This window comes from Marmota flaviventris, chromosome 13 (genome assembly GCF_047511675.1).
Source record: "Marmota flaviventris isolate mMarFla1 chromosome 13, mMarFla1.hap1, whole genome shotgun sequence".
Lineage (NCBI taxonomy): Eukaryota > Metazoa > Chordata > Mammalia > Rodentia > Sciuridae > Marmota > Marmota flaviventris.
Genome location: NC_092510.1, coordinates 69,337,178 through 69,354,887, shown reverse-complemented (window position 1 = coordinate 69,354,887; position 17,710 = coordinate 69,337,178). Strand labels below are relative to the sequence as shown.

Here is a 17,710-nt window from a genome sequence, read left to right as displayed (position 1 = left end):
ATGTTTAGCCAGGACAAGGAGGCCAGTCGGAATTAGCTAAACGTGAGGGTTAAGTAATTTGGGGAAAAGAAATTTAGGGTTATTGTTTCTAAGTAAGTAACATCACCTAAGCTGATGGCTAATAAGGCTGTTGTTAGGAGCCCACCAGATCTGCTGTCCTGACGGGCATCTTGTCAGCATTAGTGCTCTGAAGTCCACAAGCTGAGGTGGGATGTTATGGGATCCACCTTTCCCCTCTAGTGAAGTATCCCCCCAGCAAATCCCTCGATCTGCACACCCTTTACCAGGAGCAGGTCCAACCAAGGGGACCTCAGAGCAGCCTGTTTGAACCATCACACATCCTCAGCACCAGCCGAGCAGTGAGCCTAGAGATGCGCCCTAGGTGTTCACATCCAGCCAGGTTTGCGGAGAAGGATCAGGTCCCTCCCCAAGTCCCCAGCATTGGCCATTTCTCTTAGCCTCTAGGTGACAGTTGTCAGTTGTCCACTGCCTTCTGCTCTAGTATTTATTGAAAATCTTCAGCTCAGGTCACCGTCTCAGGCATGGTTCCCACAATAGATGTCAAAATGTACTTTTAAGAAGTTAAAAATATAGTGTGTGTTTGTCAGATTTCCATGACTGTAACAAGATACCTGAGATAATTAACTTATAAAGAGAAACAGCTTATTTAGTTCTGAAGGTTCCAGTCCAAGATTAGGTGGAGCCATTTCTTTGGGCTTCTGGTGGGGGCACTGGTGGCACTGGTAGGTAATACATGAGATGCAAAACACTTACTTCATGAGCCAGGAAGCAAAATAAATAAATAGGCCAGGGTCCCACAATCCTCCTTAAGGGCACACTCCCTAATGACCTAGGGACCTCCTCCTAGGCCCCCCCTCCTAAAAGTCCTACCATCTCCCAATAATGCCACCCTGGGGACCTTTGGGGGGAACTTATTCAAACAATAACAATTTTTGTACAAATGCAAAATGGCCAATATGTAAAATGAAGATTTAATTCCATTTGTTATTGAGGGAACCTATACAGAGCTAAAACTGGTTTCAAGAGCATTTAAGGAAGAGGGTTTATATCATGCATCAGGAAAAGCATTTTTAAAAAATGTTAGAATAAGAGACTGGGAGCATAGTGGTGTAGCACGTGTGAGTCCCTGGGTTCAATCCAGGTCTGCAAAAAAAGGAAGTTGGAATAAGATTACTAGATTAGAAACAAGATCGGTTAAGGTCCTAACAAAGCATTATAGCCCAAATCTTCAGGGTTATTTTTCATACCTAATATTTGCCTGTAACTTCACAGCATCTGAGCTCTAATCAAACTGCAAAGAGTTCATTAAACACTGGGACATTCTCTCAGACGTGAGCCCTGGGTTGCCCCATAGCATAAAGAAGCTGTGCACATTGCCCACCTTTAAGACCTCATTTTTAAAGTTGTGAATAATGTTTCTTAACTTGCAGGAAGGTTTCTCCTGTTTCTATGACTGTGAGAGGGGTCTTCTGAGAAGATGTTGTACAAATCCTAGCAGTAGAAGGGTCTGCGTGTCTGGTGAAATCATGGGGCCAAGACTCAACACGCTGGCTTTGGAGCCCTCACTGAGTCCAGATGGGCCTTGAGCAGTGCAGGTCTGGGAGGAATTGCCAGAGGACAGGGAAAGAGAACAGGCTGACACAGAGCAGGTCAGCCCATGCAGGAGAGGAGCCAGGGGGCTGGGGAATGATTGGACACGATGAGAAATAGGTGTCTTTGAAGCCAGTGTGATCAGAAGGCTGAGGCTGTCACCCACAGAAACGAGAAAGATGGTAGGACGTGTGGGGCTAGCTGTGCTCAGGCCCCCGTTTCCTAGAACCCACTTTCCTCCGTGTTTTGACTCCAGGCTATGGCCTGTGCACCTTGCAGGGTAGGTACCGCTTTAGCAGACACCTGGACACCCAGGCAGGGCTCTTGTCCTTAGCCAGACCTGACAGTGGGTAAAACTGCTGGTGGTGAGGTGGTTCCACTGGGGACCAGGGTTCAATTTTGAATATGAGTAAAGGTGGAAAATTGATTGTTTGAGGGCTAAACATGGCCTTGGACACATTTTCTTTATTCCTCAGTCTACATATTAAAAAACTGCGTTAGTTATTAGCATCTACATAGTCAAGAGAGTCCCCAGTGAAGTGACTCTAAATGAAAACCAGAAATCCAGCTTCTTTTAAAAACTAACCTTCACCAATAGGGACTGCTGTCCAGGGCCAGGTGTTTGTTCACCCATGCCCATTTTTGGTGAGAAGGCCCATGGCAGTGTTGTACAGGTCAACAGCCCCATCTCCTTCTAGAAGTTTCTTTCCTAGAGACATGAAAGCCAGCCTGATGCTTAGCCTCCTTTTACTAGGGTATGATCCAAGGTCTCCAGGAAGTCTGGTGCTGTGGGCAGGAGGGCAGACACCAAGACAGGTGGGCACTGCTGTCTCTATAGCCACCCGCTCTGCCTCCTTGCCACCCACACAGAGGGACAATGATGCCACTCATGGAATGTTGGAGCAGGAAGAAGCTCAGGCCATCTGTTCCCACTGCTTGAATGTTCGGATGGGAAAACCAACACCCAGAGAGCAGTGGGTTTAGTGGAGGTCACTACTGCCCGGGGTATGCAGGCTTCCTGGGAATGAAGTGTCCCCAGCAGATATGATCACAAAGGACCTTGCCCACCAGCTCCACCATATTCCTTTATAGTGTGGTCCTTGTGTGCAGAGACCTCCCTCCGCTGGGAAGAACATCTCACCCCAGGGTTGTCAAGCTGACAGCCACCAAGCCACCAGGCCATCCCCAGCTTCCTGCCCCCATCTACCTCATTCACAATAATTAAGGACTCCCTGAGTGGCCTGCTCTATCCTCTCACTCACACTCACAGTCAGGTGGGCAGAGGGGGAGCTGGATTGGTGCCCTGTGGTATTCAAAGTGAAGGGTTTGCACGTCAGGGTAATGAATTCTGCAAGGGTTTGAAGCGAGGGGCTAGAGGATCTCTGTGTCATGTGTCTGGGAGTGACAACCCCCAGTGGTTAATTACTGCCACACGATGAGAACCGAGCTGGTAGAAAAATGAGATAAGTTCATTATGAGCTAAATTTGGAGTTAATTGGATTCATATCAACCCCCCCCCCACCCCTGCATTAGTGTACACAGAGAGCACTACCTAGAAATGGGATGTACCGGAAAATAAAGTTGCATCTTAGCAGAAACTGATAAGTTAGGCCCAGTTGTTTTGAAGAGTTCATGACGAAAGGCTTTCTGAGATGTTGGCGAGATGGCAGTCGGTTCATGTCATCTTGGTAGGCATTTTCTGCACCCCTACTGTGTGCCAGGCCAGGACAGTGGAGGGAGGGACAAGAGCAGCTCTTGATGTCTGGGGACCTCTAGTCCAAAAGCAGGAAGAGGAAAAGTGCTGAGTGTTCTGGGGGAACATGGAGGAATCAGGTGCCAGAAGGCCTGGGTTTGAATATGGCTGCATCTCTTACTAACTGCGGGGACCAGGTCAGGTGCCTCATCTCTCTGTGTTTGAGTTTCCACTTTTGTGAAATGGGGATAATAGTTTGCCTTACAGATATTTTGAGAATAAAAATCTGTAAAATGGGTATAATAAAAAACTCATGATTGGGTTGCTGTGAGTATGGAAGGAGGTAAGACATCTAAAGAGCCTGGCCTAGACTCCAAGGACCCTCCTGGAAGGCTGTAGCTCTGTTGACCAGTCCCAGAGGTGGGCCCAGAGTTCAGGTGAAAGGACACAGACCCACCCCTCCATAAGGTTTCAACTCAGTTCTGACTCCTAGCTCCACCTGACCCTGCCAGGTTCCAGGGTCCAGATGTGCTCTGGAGGCAACTGGGGAGCCTGTGTGAAAGGGTGGGCGAGGCGGCGGAGGTGGGGGTGGGGTGGGGGGGCTTCATGTCTGACACCTGATGCTCTCAGAGCTGGCTGGAGTGTCTCCTGGGGATGCGTCTGCCCTCTGGAGGCCAGGTCCTCTACCACCATCAGCTATGGCTTGCCTTTGCCCAGCCCTGCCCTCTCTCCCAGAAGCATCCAGAGAGCTTACACCTTCCCTCTGTTGAGCATTCCAAACTCACACACATCCAGGGGGACAGTAGGCTACTTTTGCCCCTTCTCTACACTGTCCCTTCAAGGCTTCCTATTAGTCATTTGGAACCTGACCTTGGACTTTCCCAAGGGTTCTGACCTGGCATTATGTGGGGAATGACAACCTTCTGTAAAGGGATTGGAGAGGCCAGCTGTTAGCTCCTGGATTTTATGCACTCCACTCAGAGGCCCATCCATTACTCATCCTCTTGTACAGCTGCGTGGTACTCTGCGGCAAGTACATGTCACAGTCCGTTCAACCGGTTTCAGATGTTTGGGCATTTAGATAGTTTCTAATCATTTTATAGTTACATATAATACTGCAATGAATGACCTCATACATGTACATTTTTGTATTGCTGAAGTTGCACTTATCTTTAGGGTAAATTCCTACAAGAATCATTTCCTATTCAAAGGGTAAATGCATGTATAGTTTTATTAGATGTTGCTAAATTCTCCTCCACGTGGGATTGTACCATTTTGAATTTAATTTGCTTTTCTAGTATATGAATGAAATTGAATATCTTTTAATTCATCTTAAGGGTCATTTTATAGATACATATTTTTGCTATGGATTTTTTTTTTTTTTTTTTTTGGTAACAGGGACTGAACTCAGGGGCACTCGACCACTGAGCCACATCCCCAGCCCTATTTTGTATTTTATTTAGAGACAGGGTCTCAGTTGCTTACCTCCTCACTTTTGCTGAGGCTGACTTTGAACTCACGATCCTCCTGCCTTAGCCTCCTGAGCTGCTGGGATTACAGGATGTTATGGAATTTTTGATCTTTTCAATTTTTACATGTTTTGATGCATAGGGATAGCAGCTCTTTGTCTGCAGTATATGCTCCAAATGATTTCTCCCAACTTGTCATTTATCATTGGACTTCATGTTGATTTTGTCAGCCAAGAGTTTTTGTTGGTTTTGCATAATTCGATTATTTTCAGTCTTTTCATTTATTGCATCTTTTTCCCCTATATAATAAATTTATTTGGTTTAAAAACAGTTTATTTAATATTATATCCTTCTAACATTTTTGGTGCCAAATGACCATTTAGATGATAATTTCAAGAACAGTAACAATTAGTCCAAAATAATTAAAAAAAAAGAAGAGAAAATTCATTCAAAATAGAAGAAAAATCAGTGGAGCAGAGAAAGGGGATAAAGGGGGAGGGAGGAGGGATGGAATAAGGGAAGAAGAGTGGAATCAATCTGACCTAACTTTCCTATGTACATATATTAACATACCATAGTGAATCTCACCATTATGTATATCCACAAGACAGTAATTATTTAAAAAAAAACTATAATAGCAGAAATATCAGTAATAGAGGAAAGGGAACAGGAGGGAGGGGGGAGGGGAAAGGGAAATACTGGGACTGAATTAGAGCAAACATACTCCATGCTTTTATAATTATGTCAAAATGAATCCTAATATTATATATAACTGAAAAGAACTAGTAAAATAAGAAATAAAAAATGGCAGCATTACTGAGATATAATTCACACACCATACAATCCATGCATGTCACATGTACAATTCAACGGCTTTGGTATAACCATAGAGTGTATAACCATCACCACAATCAACTTGAGACTTGCTCCATCAGAGCCCCCCAGGAAATCCCATCACCATCAGCATCCCCCCTTCCCCACGGCCAGCCCCTGGCAATCACTACCTGTTTGCTTCTGTAGATCTGCCTATTTTGGACATTTTGTATGAATAGACTCATATGTTGTCTTTGGTGACTGGCTTCTTTAACTTAACAATGATTTCAAGTTCATCTGCGTGGCTGCATGTGTTGGTATTTCATTCTTTTTTTATTGCCAAATATTCTATGGTAAGGATACACCACATTTTCTTTATCCGCTCACCCGTTGACCAACGTTTGAGTTGTCTCCACTTTTTGGTTGTTATGAACAATGCCGCTAAGAATGTGCAGGTACAAGTTTTCGTGGAGACATTCATTCCCGTTTCTCTTGGGGGTACACATAGGAGTGGCCATGCTGGGTCCTGTGGTGATTCTACTCTTCACCTTTCCAGGGTCTGCCAGGCTTTCTTCCAAAGTGGCTGCAGCATTTTCTATTTCCTCCAGCAGCGTATTGAGGTTTGGTTTTCCTCATCTTTTGCCAAAGATTGTTGTAATTTGTCTTTTTGATCTGACCACTCTAGTGGGCCTGAAGTGGTGTTTCTTTGTGCTTTTGATTTGTATTTCCAGAATGACTAATGATGTCGAACATCTTTTCATGGGCTTGTTGGCCATTTTATTTATTCTTCTTTAGACAAATGCCTATTCAGATGCTTTGCTCATTTTTTAATTGGTTTATTTGTCTTTTTATTATTAAGCTGCAGGAGTTCTTTGTATAGCCTGGATACAAGTCCTTTATCAGATACATGATTTGCAAATATTTTCTCCCATTCTGTGGGCTTCCTTAATGGTGTCCTTTGAAGCACAAATATTTTTAATTTTGATGAAGTTCAGTTTTTCTATTTTTTTCTTTGGTTGCCTGTGTCATGTCTAAGAAACCATTGCCTAATCCAAGGTCATGAATATTTATGCCTGTTTTCTTTGAAGAGTTTTATAGTTTTAATGCTTACATTTAGGTATTTGCTCCATTCGGAGTTAATTTTTGTATGTAGTGTGTGCATCTGGTTTTGAGTGATTGTTAGGAAGCCTTTTCCTGAAGCTAGCTTAAAGAAGAATGCACCTGTTTTCTTCTAATACTTGTATAGTTTCATTTTTTTTACATTTGTCTTTCAGGTATGTTTTGAGTTTATTCTTGTGTATGATGTGGAGAATCAATCTACTTAATCTTTTTTTTTCCAAATGACTCTCCAGTTTTCCTAACCTCATCTTTAAAAAGTCCCTATTTGCCTCTGTAGTTTGAGATGGCTTCAGCATCTGCTAAATTTCCTGTATAATTGAGTCTGTTTCTCAACTTTCTATTCTATTCTATTCCATTTGTCTCCCAATCAAACAGATTTACATTTTTAATTATAAAATTTATGGCTCTGTAGAATGTTTAACATCTGGGAGAGCCAGTTCTCTTGAGGGAACTGAATAACCCTGTAAGAACAGCCTGTAACTAGAAGTCATGACATCTGAGATGAAGTCACATACTCTGTGATTTTGAGCCTGGCAAAACTCATCTCTGGGCTTCAGTTTCCCCAATTGTACAACAGGGGTAGGTGCCAATTCTTTCCCTCTCTCCCAGAATTAAGAGTGAGTTATTTTAAATCACGTATTTTTGACTTGAGTTCCAAAGTTCCATAAGGACTACTTGCTAATAGTAAGCAAGGCCAAGTCTTGATGATTTTCTCTAAAAAGACAAGGTTACATGCAAGTTGGGCAAGATGTATTTACATGCTCTGGTGTCATATCAGGTTTAGAAGCATCAATTTGGATTTAGCATCCTGGTGCAGAGGTCTGAATCTGACCTAAGAATGAGTCGTAGTATCTCCCCAGCCTGGGGACATACCTGAGATGCTGAAAATACCCAGACTCTCTGAGGTCACAGAATACACAGTTCAGTGCCAGGAGAGTCCTTAGAGGATATCAAAGCAGATTTCAGGCTTAAATTCTCTCTGTGAGTGTCCCACGAGGAGGTGTCCAGCTTCTGCTTGGATTCAGATAGATGTCCTTAGAAGGCCCCAGAAAGTGTGTTTGGAAGTAAAGAATAAGCCCAGCAGTGCTGCTTAGCAAACCACACTGAAACTCAGGGCTACAACAGCAATCACTTATTCTTGCTCATGCCTCCAGAGGGCGGCTGGGGACTGACTGATCTAGGCTGGGCTTGGCTCCAGGATAGGTTGGGTCCATCTCTGCTTCACATGTGGGCCCTTCTCTTTGGACCAGAGCATATTCTCATTCATGGTGGCTGATGGGGAAGCACAGAGGGGCTCCCCCACCACACACTGGGTTTCAAGCTTCTGCTTGGCCAGAGAGAGGCACGTGCCTGAGCCCAGAAAAACTCCTGGAGCAGAGCAGACTCCTCGGCTCTGGTGGGAGGAGCTGCAAAGTGTTCCTTCCGGGTTTTCATAAAGGTTTACTTGGCTTAAAAAGTGTCATTCTGCAGCTCAGGAGGCTGAGGCAAGAGGATCACAAGTTCAAAGCCAAACTCAGCAACTTAGCGAGGCCCTAAGGACTTAATGAGACCCTGTCTCAAAATAAGAAAAAATTTTAAAAGGGCTGGGGATGTGGCTAAGTGCCTCTGAGTTTAATTCCTGGTATCTATGTGTATGTGTGTGTGTGTGTGTGTGTGTGTGTGTGTGTGTGTATGAGAGAGAGAGAGAGAGAGAGAGAGAGAGAGAGAGGGAGAGAGATTGATTCCGAATTTTTGAAGTCTAATTACCATCTTTCCCAAGTTGATGGAGTGCCAGTGGGGTGCTTGGGGCCTAGCACCCCATCTTCTACACTGTGTCACACGAGTCTTGCTCACATTTTCCCATAATCCTCACAGCAGCCCAGTGAGAGGGGTGGAGGTGGAGAGCGCAGGCTTACAAGTAAGGCTGACTGGGTTTGAGACCTCACCTTTCACTTACCAGCTATGAGACCATAAGCAGGTTGCTTACGCTCTCCATGCCTCAGTTTCCCCTCTCAACAAAACTGGTGAATTGTAGTCCTCTAATAGGGTCATGGTGAGGAATAAAGGAGTACATGTGCACCTGGCTCACAGTCTGAGTACTGGCTATTACTATCCCATTTCATAAATTAGAAAACTGAGGCTCAGAATGACTAAGGAACTCCCTCAAGGTCACACAGCTGGAAAGTGGTAGGAAGAATCTGCGCCTGGTGGTCCTGACACTCCTAGTCACTGTGCTGTGCTGCCTTGCTTTGTATGTGGACCTGCAGTCACTCCCCTGTCACTTCCCATGTGGAATTTTGCAAGCTGGGGATGAAATGGATAATGTCCATCAACAGCCTCCCCCCACCATGACTGACAGCAGGAGCGATTCAGGAACTCAGATGACACAGACAGCTGTCAGTCCCTCACTTCCTTGCTCACCGTGGTGACAACCTGGGCCCTTGGTGCCCCTGACTAGACCATGGAAAGTAAATGCAGCCACAGGATGAAGCTTCTGGTTCTAGGGACATTCTCTGGATAAAAATGCAGCCAATACAAAGAAGCCCCTTGGTAATGGGGGGCTCAGGGACAGAGTTATTTGGGGAATATGTGTGGCTGTTTGTTAGCTCTTCGCAATGCAGTGTCATCCAGTGGCTGGGAGGAGGGATTGGACAGGAATGAGCCCCTGGCATGATGGCAAACCCTGGGCAAGGCTGGAGCTGGCACAAAGCCCCTGTGGGGCTGAAGCTGGAGAGCTGGCTGCCAGTGCGGGAGGTCTCCAACCCTCTGGGCGGCAGGCAGAGGCACCAAAGGGATGCGAAGAGAGTCCAGAGCTGCGGAGGGCCACGACGGCAGGAAGATGCATGTGGGGCTCCCTTGCCCTTTGCGTGTGTGCTCACTCGGGACACTAGGACTATCGGGCCCTGGGACACGTTGGCCTCAGACCTCTTTTTAAAATTGGGGAGACTGAGGCTGGCGGGGGAGGGGAGTGTGACTTGTCCAGAGTCCCACAAAAGTTCAGAAGCCAGCATGGGACTGGAATCAGCCAAAGGGCTCTGGGTGGCCTTGTCCTGCCTCCTTCAGACAGTTATTGGGCGCTTGCTGTGTGCCAGGCACCTGGCAACCCTGCCCTTGTGAGCTCAGTGTGGCAGACAATGCTGGCGAGTTTCTTCCCAAATGAGCACAGATACCCAGCCTGGGTCTGGCTTCCCACAGCCCGTGGTTGACTCCACTCTCCCCTTCCTGCTTTCCCCTGCTCTTCCCTTCCCGTTCCTCAACTGACTAATCCATCCCCCTCCTCAGCCTTCCTTCTCTGTCCATTTTCTCCTACCTGCCAGCCCCTCTCCCCACCAACAGAGGCTCAGGCTGGGGCCAGGCCACTTGGTTCTGAGTCGGGGACCACCCTAGGGACAAAGGGAAAATGCACTCATGGGCTGTGGCTCATGGCCCGAGAGCAGACAGACCCAGGAGGCTTGGCATGTGCCACCCTCAACAGTGTGAGCTTGCGTTGTGGAGGCCCCCTCCCCGCATGCCTTCTCTTGAACAGCTGCAGTAACTTACCTTTAGTACAGGGCCAAATGCCTGAGCTGAGCACATCTCGTCAGCCACCATCCCACGCCTGCTGTAACCAATAAAACGAGCTCCCTTCATTCTTCTAGGGGGCCAGCCTGATGTCTTCTTGCTGGAGTTGTGTCTTCCTTCCTAAATGGAAGCCCCAATAAAAGCCTCAACTGTATGTTTTCTCACCCAGTTCTATTTTGTTTCTATTATCATCAGCTCAAAAGATCCCAGTGTCCAGCATCAGTTCAAAGTCTCGCTGTTTCCTATTAGTAATGTCCCCATAGACAGGTTCCTTAAACTCTTCATTCTTTCTTTTATTATTATTGATTAAAAAAATGACAGTGGAATGCATTGCAATATATACCTTAATTTTTCATATCACTGTTTATATATAAAGTATGTTGACACCCAATTCGTGTCTTTATACATGTCAAACTTCATTCTTCAGTTTTTCTCTTTTGTAGGGTGCATATGATAACTGTTGACACCTCATAGAGTCACTAGGAATTAATGCATGTAAAAAAGGAAGAGTGTACATAATAAGAGCTGTTTGGTAATCACCAGTATCTTCACCTCCAGCTTGTGGGTTCCCCTGCTCCATGCCTCTTTTGCACTGGGGACAGGGTGGGGAGCAGGGGCATCTTTGGAAGAGGCAGTTACTTCAAAGACTTGAAGGGCTTAGAAAGGCTCCACAGAGGATCAGACACTCAAGGGTGGGATTTGGAAATTTATATATTAACCTGAGAGCCTGACCAATATTTTAATATTGAACCATCCTTTCATACCTGGAATAAACCTCATTTGGTTGTGGCTTTCTGTTGTGTTTCTAATATCGCTCTATCAGTGATTACACTCAATCAGTGTAATAAGTTAATAGTAGCAAGAATGAAGAGCCCAAGTAACTTGTGACTGTATTAGTACATAGTGAAACTGGCCTTCACTTTTTATTGTTTGTGCTACCTTTCTTAAGTTTTTATATCAGCATAATGTTAGCTTAGTGAAATGGATTCAGAGGTGTTGATTTTTATATCTGGGGAAAGTTTAATAACAGAAGGATATGTACCTTGAGGATTTAAAAGAACTTTCCAAAATAAAAACTAACTAAAATTTGCCCCGTAAAAAGCAAAATGGGGTCTGGGGCTGTAGCTCAGTGGAGAGCGCTTGCCTAGCATGCGTAAGGCACTGGGTTCGATCCTCAGCACCACATAAAAATAAACAAATAAAATAAAGGCATTCTGTCTATCTACAAGTACAAAAAAAAATTTTAAAACAAGCAAAATGGATGAAGCCCTAGCATTTTATTTTTTATTTATTTTTTGTACTAGGGATTGAACCCAGGGACACTCAACCACTGAGTCACATCCCCAACCCTTTTTAAAATTTTGTTTAGATATAGGATCTCACTGAGTTACTTAGGGCCTCACTAAGTTGTTAAGGCTTTGAACTTGCAATCTTCCTGCCTCAGCCTCCCCAGCTGCTGAAATTATAGGAGTGCACCACCACACCTGAATTAAGGTCTTACTTTTTAAAAGGACATTTTTATTCTATTTCTTCCAAGGTTATTGAGCTGCTGGCATTTTCTACCTGTTATTAGGTTACTTTGGGTAATTTATGTTTTCCAAAAAGTTACACATTTTGTTGAGAGTTCCACATTTATTAGTGTGAAGTGTATTCTCTTCTTCTTCTTCTTCATATCATCTCTTTTGTGTCTCTGGTCATATCTTCTCCTCATTCCTTATCTTGATGTTTGTGTCTTTAAAAAAAAAAATCTTGGCCTAGTTGTTCTATTTTATTGGTCTTTTCAAATAGCCATTCTTGGTTGTGCTTATTGTTGGGTCTGCTTTTCTGTTTCCTAATTCATTATTTTCTGCTTTTTCTTTATCGATTCCTTCTTCCTCTTTTCCCTTGATTCTTTTTATTGCTTTTTTATCTGGCTTTCTGAGTTGAGTGCTTCAGTGAGGCTCTGATTTTCTGAACCTTTGCTAGAGGGATCAAGGTTTTAGAGCGTATGTAACAGTGGCAGAAACCGTTGACCAAACATGACCAAAAGGGCAGCCAGCTATTGAAAGGAGAATCCAGTCCCAGGAGGCAGGAGAGCTGGACTCCAGGCCCAGCTTGCCTCGGATCCACTGTGCTTCCCTCCCAGCATCCTCTCATCCATCCTAAGCAGCTTTGGGAAGCGTGGGCTTCTGCACCAGGCAGGCTCCTATCAGGACAAGGCTCTCCACCCTTTAGGAGGCAGATGTGGAGTCCCCCTCTTATGTCCCAGCCTCCACCCGCAACCGTTTACCCATAAAAACTGTGCAGTTGAGTTTCCTTCTGCAAACTGGAGCCAGTAAGTAATGGTGTCAGTGTCCCAGCTGCGAGGCAGTGGAGCTTCTGCACTGGAGCAGACAGGCCCACGCGCAGGGCAGTGGAGTGGAGTTTGACACTGGATTGCTTGGCTTCAAATCTTGGCCAGTAGTGCACCGCCTTGGACAAGTCTCTTTTTCCTATATATGGGGATGGTATTAGTACCTTTCCTCATGGGGTTGTTGAGGGTTAAAGGAGTTAACCATTTAAAATACTCAGGACACAGGCTCTTGTTTTATAATTTCTGTGTAAGTGTTGGTAGTTTTCATCATCGGGGTGTGAGCCTGGGGGCGGGGCCAGGATGGGAGATGCTCCTCTGATTGGTGGGGGAGCCTGCTCATCAGGCCAGCCCCTGCCATTGGCTGTCCTCTCTACCTGTCTTCCATTCTGGCCACTGACATCTCAATCTTTGGCTGAGGCGTGTGACTTGCGATCACTCCGCTTCCTTGGGTGCCTTTCCAGCAGCCTTCAGGCCTCTGAATTTCTGACAGCTGTGGGTGGGGAAGACTGCACACGAGTGCTCCCCACCCCACCGTGGCACTGCTTGAGTAGAAGAGGTCTGGGCTGTTAGGAAATTTGAGCTGAGGTACCTACTCTGCCACCTGTTCCTGTGGGACCGGAGTCAGTTGCTCCCCTCCCCCGACACGAGGACTCAATTTTTCCCTGCAAAATGGTCACAGGGGTTGGTCAAGATAACCCTCCCAGATCCCTTCTTGCATTTATTCCTGAGCACGAATGAGGGGACTGTAATGGACTCCCGAAAGCTCCTGCTCCTCTAGCAGAGCCGCTTCTTTCTTTCACTTAGAAAATATTTTGGGCCCATGCCATTCCTGTAGAAATGGGAGCTGCCACCCAGTGCTGTGGGGGTTGGATTGGAGGAGAGGCACAGCAGGACTGGTCAGGGCAAACCTCCTTCCTCCACATTGTCAGCATGACTGGTTCTGCCAGCTTCCCTTTCTGTTTAACATGGGCACTCCCGGGGAGTCACGATAGCTGTGATGGATGCGTTCTTGTGGGAGACCTCGTCAGCCCTAGGTGTTTGCTCCCCACTAACAATGCCTCATGTGAATAGACTCAGCCAGGATGCCTAGTCCAAAGCCAGGCAGGCAGTGAGCAGAAGGAGGGGGAGCCTCCTGTCTGCTGCTGCCTAGTATTCTGGAAAGTTCTGGACAGTAGGCAGAATCCTGTGGCATGCGGCAGCCTCCAGGAGTTGCTGGATGGTTTTGAATAACGGCACTGGAGGACTATTGATTTATTCAAGGCTTATCCCACACGCTGGCTGTTCTTTGGGGGGGCATCTGTCAGAGGTGGCCCTTCTCCTATGCCCATCTATCTACTTGTGGGGCTCGGTTCAGCGTCATCAACCTGTGTGTTCCTGGACCCTAGGGGAGGCTGTAGAGGCACTCCAGGGCCTAGTCCGGCTGTGTGTGGCCAGCGGTTGCTCATGCACAATCTCAGGGTCTCTTCTACTCTCCCCACCCCCACCCCCATCCCCGTCCTCAGTGTCCACACCCAGAAGAGGCTGGCCTAGTCCCCAGGCCACCTCATTTCCTGCCCACTAAACAGGATGGATGGAAGTGAGTATATCCCTTATTTTTAGGAAAAACTGCAGATTCCCTCTTCAAAGATGGTGTCTTGCCCTCAAGGCCAACGGTAATCACAGAACAGTGTGACCTCCACATCTAGGTTATTGTTCTTACCCGTGGTCACCTTGGGACATATAACTGGCCATAGGAGTTTGAAGGGCTGCAGGCCCTACTCTCACCCTAAGAGACGACGGACCCCGGCAGTGCCTCCCTCACAGTGCTCAGCTGCCTCAGGGTTTCTCCAGCCTCATCTGGAAGCAAGTGCTCTTGGATCCTTGGATGAAGCACAGGGTTATTCTCTTAGTGCCACGTCTTATGACAAGGCAGGCTTCCTAGTGTGGAATATGGGTCATCACTACGCAAGGGGTGGCTGCCTGTAAAGAGCTGGACTCTCATGGCTGGAGTGGCCACCCCTTGAAGACAGAGGCCTTCACTCCGAGTCGCAGTCCCAGAGCGGTGTTTGGAGTCGGGAGGTGCTTCCTGAATCAGCACTGAGTGAAGGAGCGGCTCAGGGCCACGGGCTAGACGTGGGGCTGGAGGGACTGAGGCAGAAATGCCACTGCCCACCGGGGGGCCATCAAAGAAGAGGAGGAGGGAGGCGTTTGGAGAGTCTTTGAAGGTGGTGGTGTCAGACGGTACAGCTGGAGGAAGGAGACTGTGCAGAAGGCCCCTCAGAAGCACCAGCGAGAAGTTGGGGCTGTCCAAGTCACTTGGGGAGGAGGTGGCCCCAGTAGGCTGGCACCTTTGCCAGTCCACCTCCCCGAGGGGTTCTGGTTTCCCAGGGCCAGGCCAGAGCCCTGACTGGGTTCTTGCTGAGTGAAGCCAGGGTGGCTGGAGGTGTGTGTGTGTGTGTGTGTGTGAACACGAGCACGCATGAGTGGAGGGGGAAACCGGGGGCACGTTGGCATTCAGCGTCCAGACGTGACAAATGTGCAGACGTGTCCGGGGAGCTGTGGACACGAGCAGCTGGCCGCGGAGATGCTCACCCTGTGATTTGTTGCTTTGATTCCTCAGGCCGCGACTTGGCAAGCACGACCCTCCCCGGGTACCCTCCACACGTCCCCCCCGCCGGACAGGGCAGCTACTCGGCGCCGACGCTGACAGGGATGGTGCCTGGTGAGTTTGCACTGTCCACATCTCCACAGCAGGACGCAGACGGGGTTTCGAGGGGGGGCATCCCCCCAAACAGCCCGAGTGACCTCGGCGCTTCTGAGAAGCAGACCTGAATAAATCAGGCGGAGGTCTGGCTCAGCCTCTTCCCTGCGGCTGGGTCTGGGACAGAGGCAGCGGCAGCAAGGGGAGGCCATCAGAGAGAGGCAGTCCTCGACTGTCACTCAAACAGCCCCTTGTCGGCTACATGGGGAGTCTGAACACAGAGGGGTGTGGGGCCAGCAGTCGGGGGCTTCTCCCCAGCCTCCTCTCCCTCTTCCCTCTCTCTCCCACCCAATTCATGTGGCAGAAACCCCTGAGCTGCTCTTGGCCATCTTATTCCTTGGGTGGAGGATGGTGTATTCAAGATTGGCATGTTGGCTGCTGGGTTTGGGTCACCAGATTATAAACTAAACACCACTGAAACCTAATCTCCTCTGGCCAGCAATGTGTTGGTTTCAAGAAATTTGTAAAGGAGACCACTACATCACACCCCCTTGCATCATGGAGCTGGGGCACACGTAGGTGTGGGGTGGCCGGGTGTTCAGGGCATTAGCATACCAGGGATACCCAAGTACCCTTTTATAAAAGGTGTCAAAAATTGGGGAGAAATCAGGTCTCGGTTACATGTCACTGTACTTCCTTTAAGGGGCAGCATTTTCTCATTTGGCCATTTGCAGGGGTCACACCTCTTTTCAGTGCCTGGACCTAATACACCACTGACTCTCTAGGAAACTAGAAAAGCCAGAGGACTTATCCCCACCCCCTATACCACTTTCTCTTTGGAGTTTCACAATAGCCCTGAGAAGCTGGCAGGGCGCCCTTCCTCCTGCTTTATTAGTGGTTATTTATTAGTGATTATTAATTGATGGCTAATAAGTAATAATAATAATTATTATTATTTTTAAAACTTGAGTCCAGAAAGGGGCTGGGAGTGCCTGGGTCACCCAGAAAGGAGGAAGCAGGGCCACCACTAGAAGCTGGGTAGACCCACCCTAGACCCAGGCAAAAAGGACGCCTGCTCTGAGAACTGCTGCAGCCCTGCCGGGGACAGAGCCCCCACCGCATCCCACAGACCAGGGGAGTCTGCAGGACCAGGGGAGGCGCCTGCACCCCACCTTCCAGCACACACTAGAGACTGCCTCAAGTAGGACCGAGTGTCTTCATGCCTCTTCCCCAGGGCTGTCCCCTAAAGATCGCCCACGTCACCCATGGTGAGCCCCTAGGCTTGAGGACTGACTCATAATGGGAATGTGGACAGGGCTTGGATGTAAGGACCAGTATCCCACAGGTGTGTAGGAAGCCCTGTGTGGTGATGGGGTAGAGCCAGCAGCAGGTGAGATCACGGCAGGGTGGGCTTCCCCCAGGCGGCACATCCTGGCACAGAATACCAAGTCGTTCCAGGAATCTAAATTCCACCCTGGACTTCCAGGTTGTGCTGAAGATGTATTTAACAAGGTAGGAGGATGGAGCATATTTCATTTAACGGTTTGTTAGCTTGATTTATGACTTTTAAATATGAGACATATGGGAAATGGCCTCCGTGTGTGCTCTTGCCCTGGGCCTTGCCAATGCCAGGAAGATCTGCCAGGTTCCACCTGCAAAACCTTCGCCTTTTCTGCTACAAGGATGGGCCCGTGGCAGATCCCAGGGAAATGTTGCAATCAGAGGTGGTGGGGCCCACGACATCCTTTCCCATCCAGCTTCTCGTTGCCCAGTCTTCAGCAAGTAGGACAGATCCCAAGAAATACCCGGGAATGGCCCTTCATATTCATGCAGCATTTTATAGAATGTGAAGTCCTTTCTCTAGAACCCTTTGATGTAACAACCCTGCAAGGTGGGCAGGCTCGAGGGTGTGAGACCCAGAGAAGTCAGGGAGCTGCCCATGGCCACACAGCTTGCAGGTGAGAAATTGATCCCCTGCAGCCTCCCCCTCTCGTGTGCCCACTGCTGCCTCTGTGCTCTCTATCAACTCTGATTCTCAGTGATGGCAGAAGGGGAGGCAGCAGCAGCACCATGCCCCATCCTGAGGGCATGTTAGTAGGTTGAAACCGAGGCCACCCAGCTGGGCCTCCCAGCTCCCGCTGCAGACCCCTAAGAGGCCTAGTTCAGAGAAGCGTCTGAACTTTCTCGAGTTTATCCAAACAGAGCCTACCCTCTGGCCCTTGATTCCTCCAGCCCTAATTACCAGGTTCCACACACAAATGGCTGTGGGCCTGGCAGAGCTCCCGCAGGAATGGGTGAAGGCTTCTCATCCATTAGTGGTGGCAGCCAGACTCACAGGACCAAGCAAGGGCACGGCCTGACCTACTCTGCTGGCAGAGCAGGATGGGGTGACCACAGGGCCCCCTGGCGCTCTGTCCTCTGGTACAGAGGGAGGCTGTGCAGTATGGAGGGAG

At 47.9% G+C, this 17,710-nt stretch overlaps 1 protein-coding gene across 3 annotated transcripts in view; it reads left to right on the top strand.

The window, feature by feature from the left end:
- Pax5 (paired box 5) overlaps positions 1 to 17,710 on the top strand; it is a 194,812-nt gene that overhangs the window by 130,961 nt on the left and 46,141 nt on the right. For all 3 annotated transcript variants that reach the window (XM_027931013.2, XM_027931011.2, XM_027931012.2), the window contains one exon: positions 15,177 to 15,278. In XM_027931013.2, coding sequence (XP_027786814.1) covers positions 15,177 to 15,278 — 102 coding nt within the window. The remainder of the gene's footprint in view (positions 1 to 15,176; positions 15,279 to 17,710) is intronic.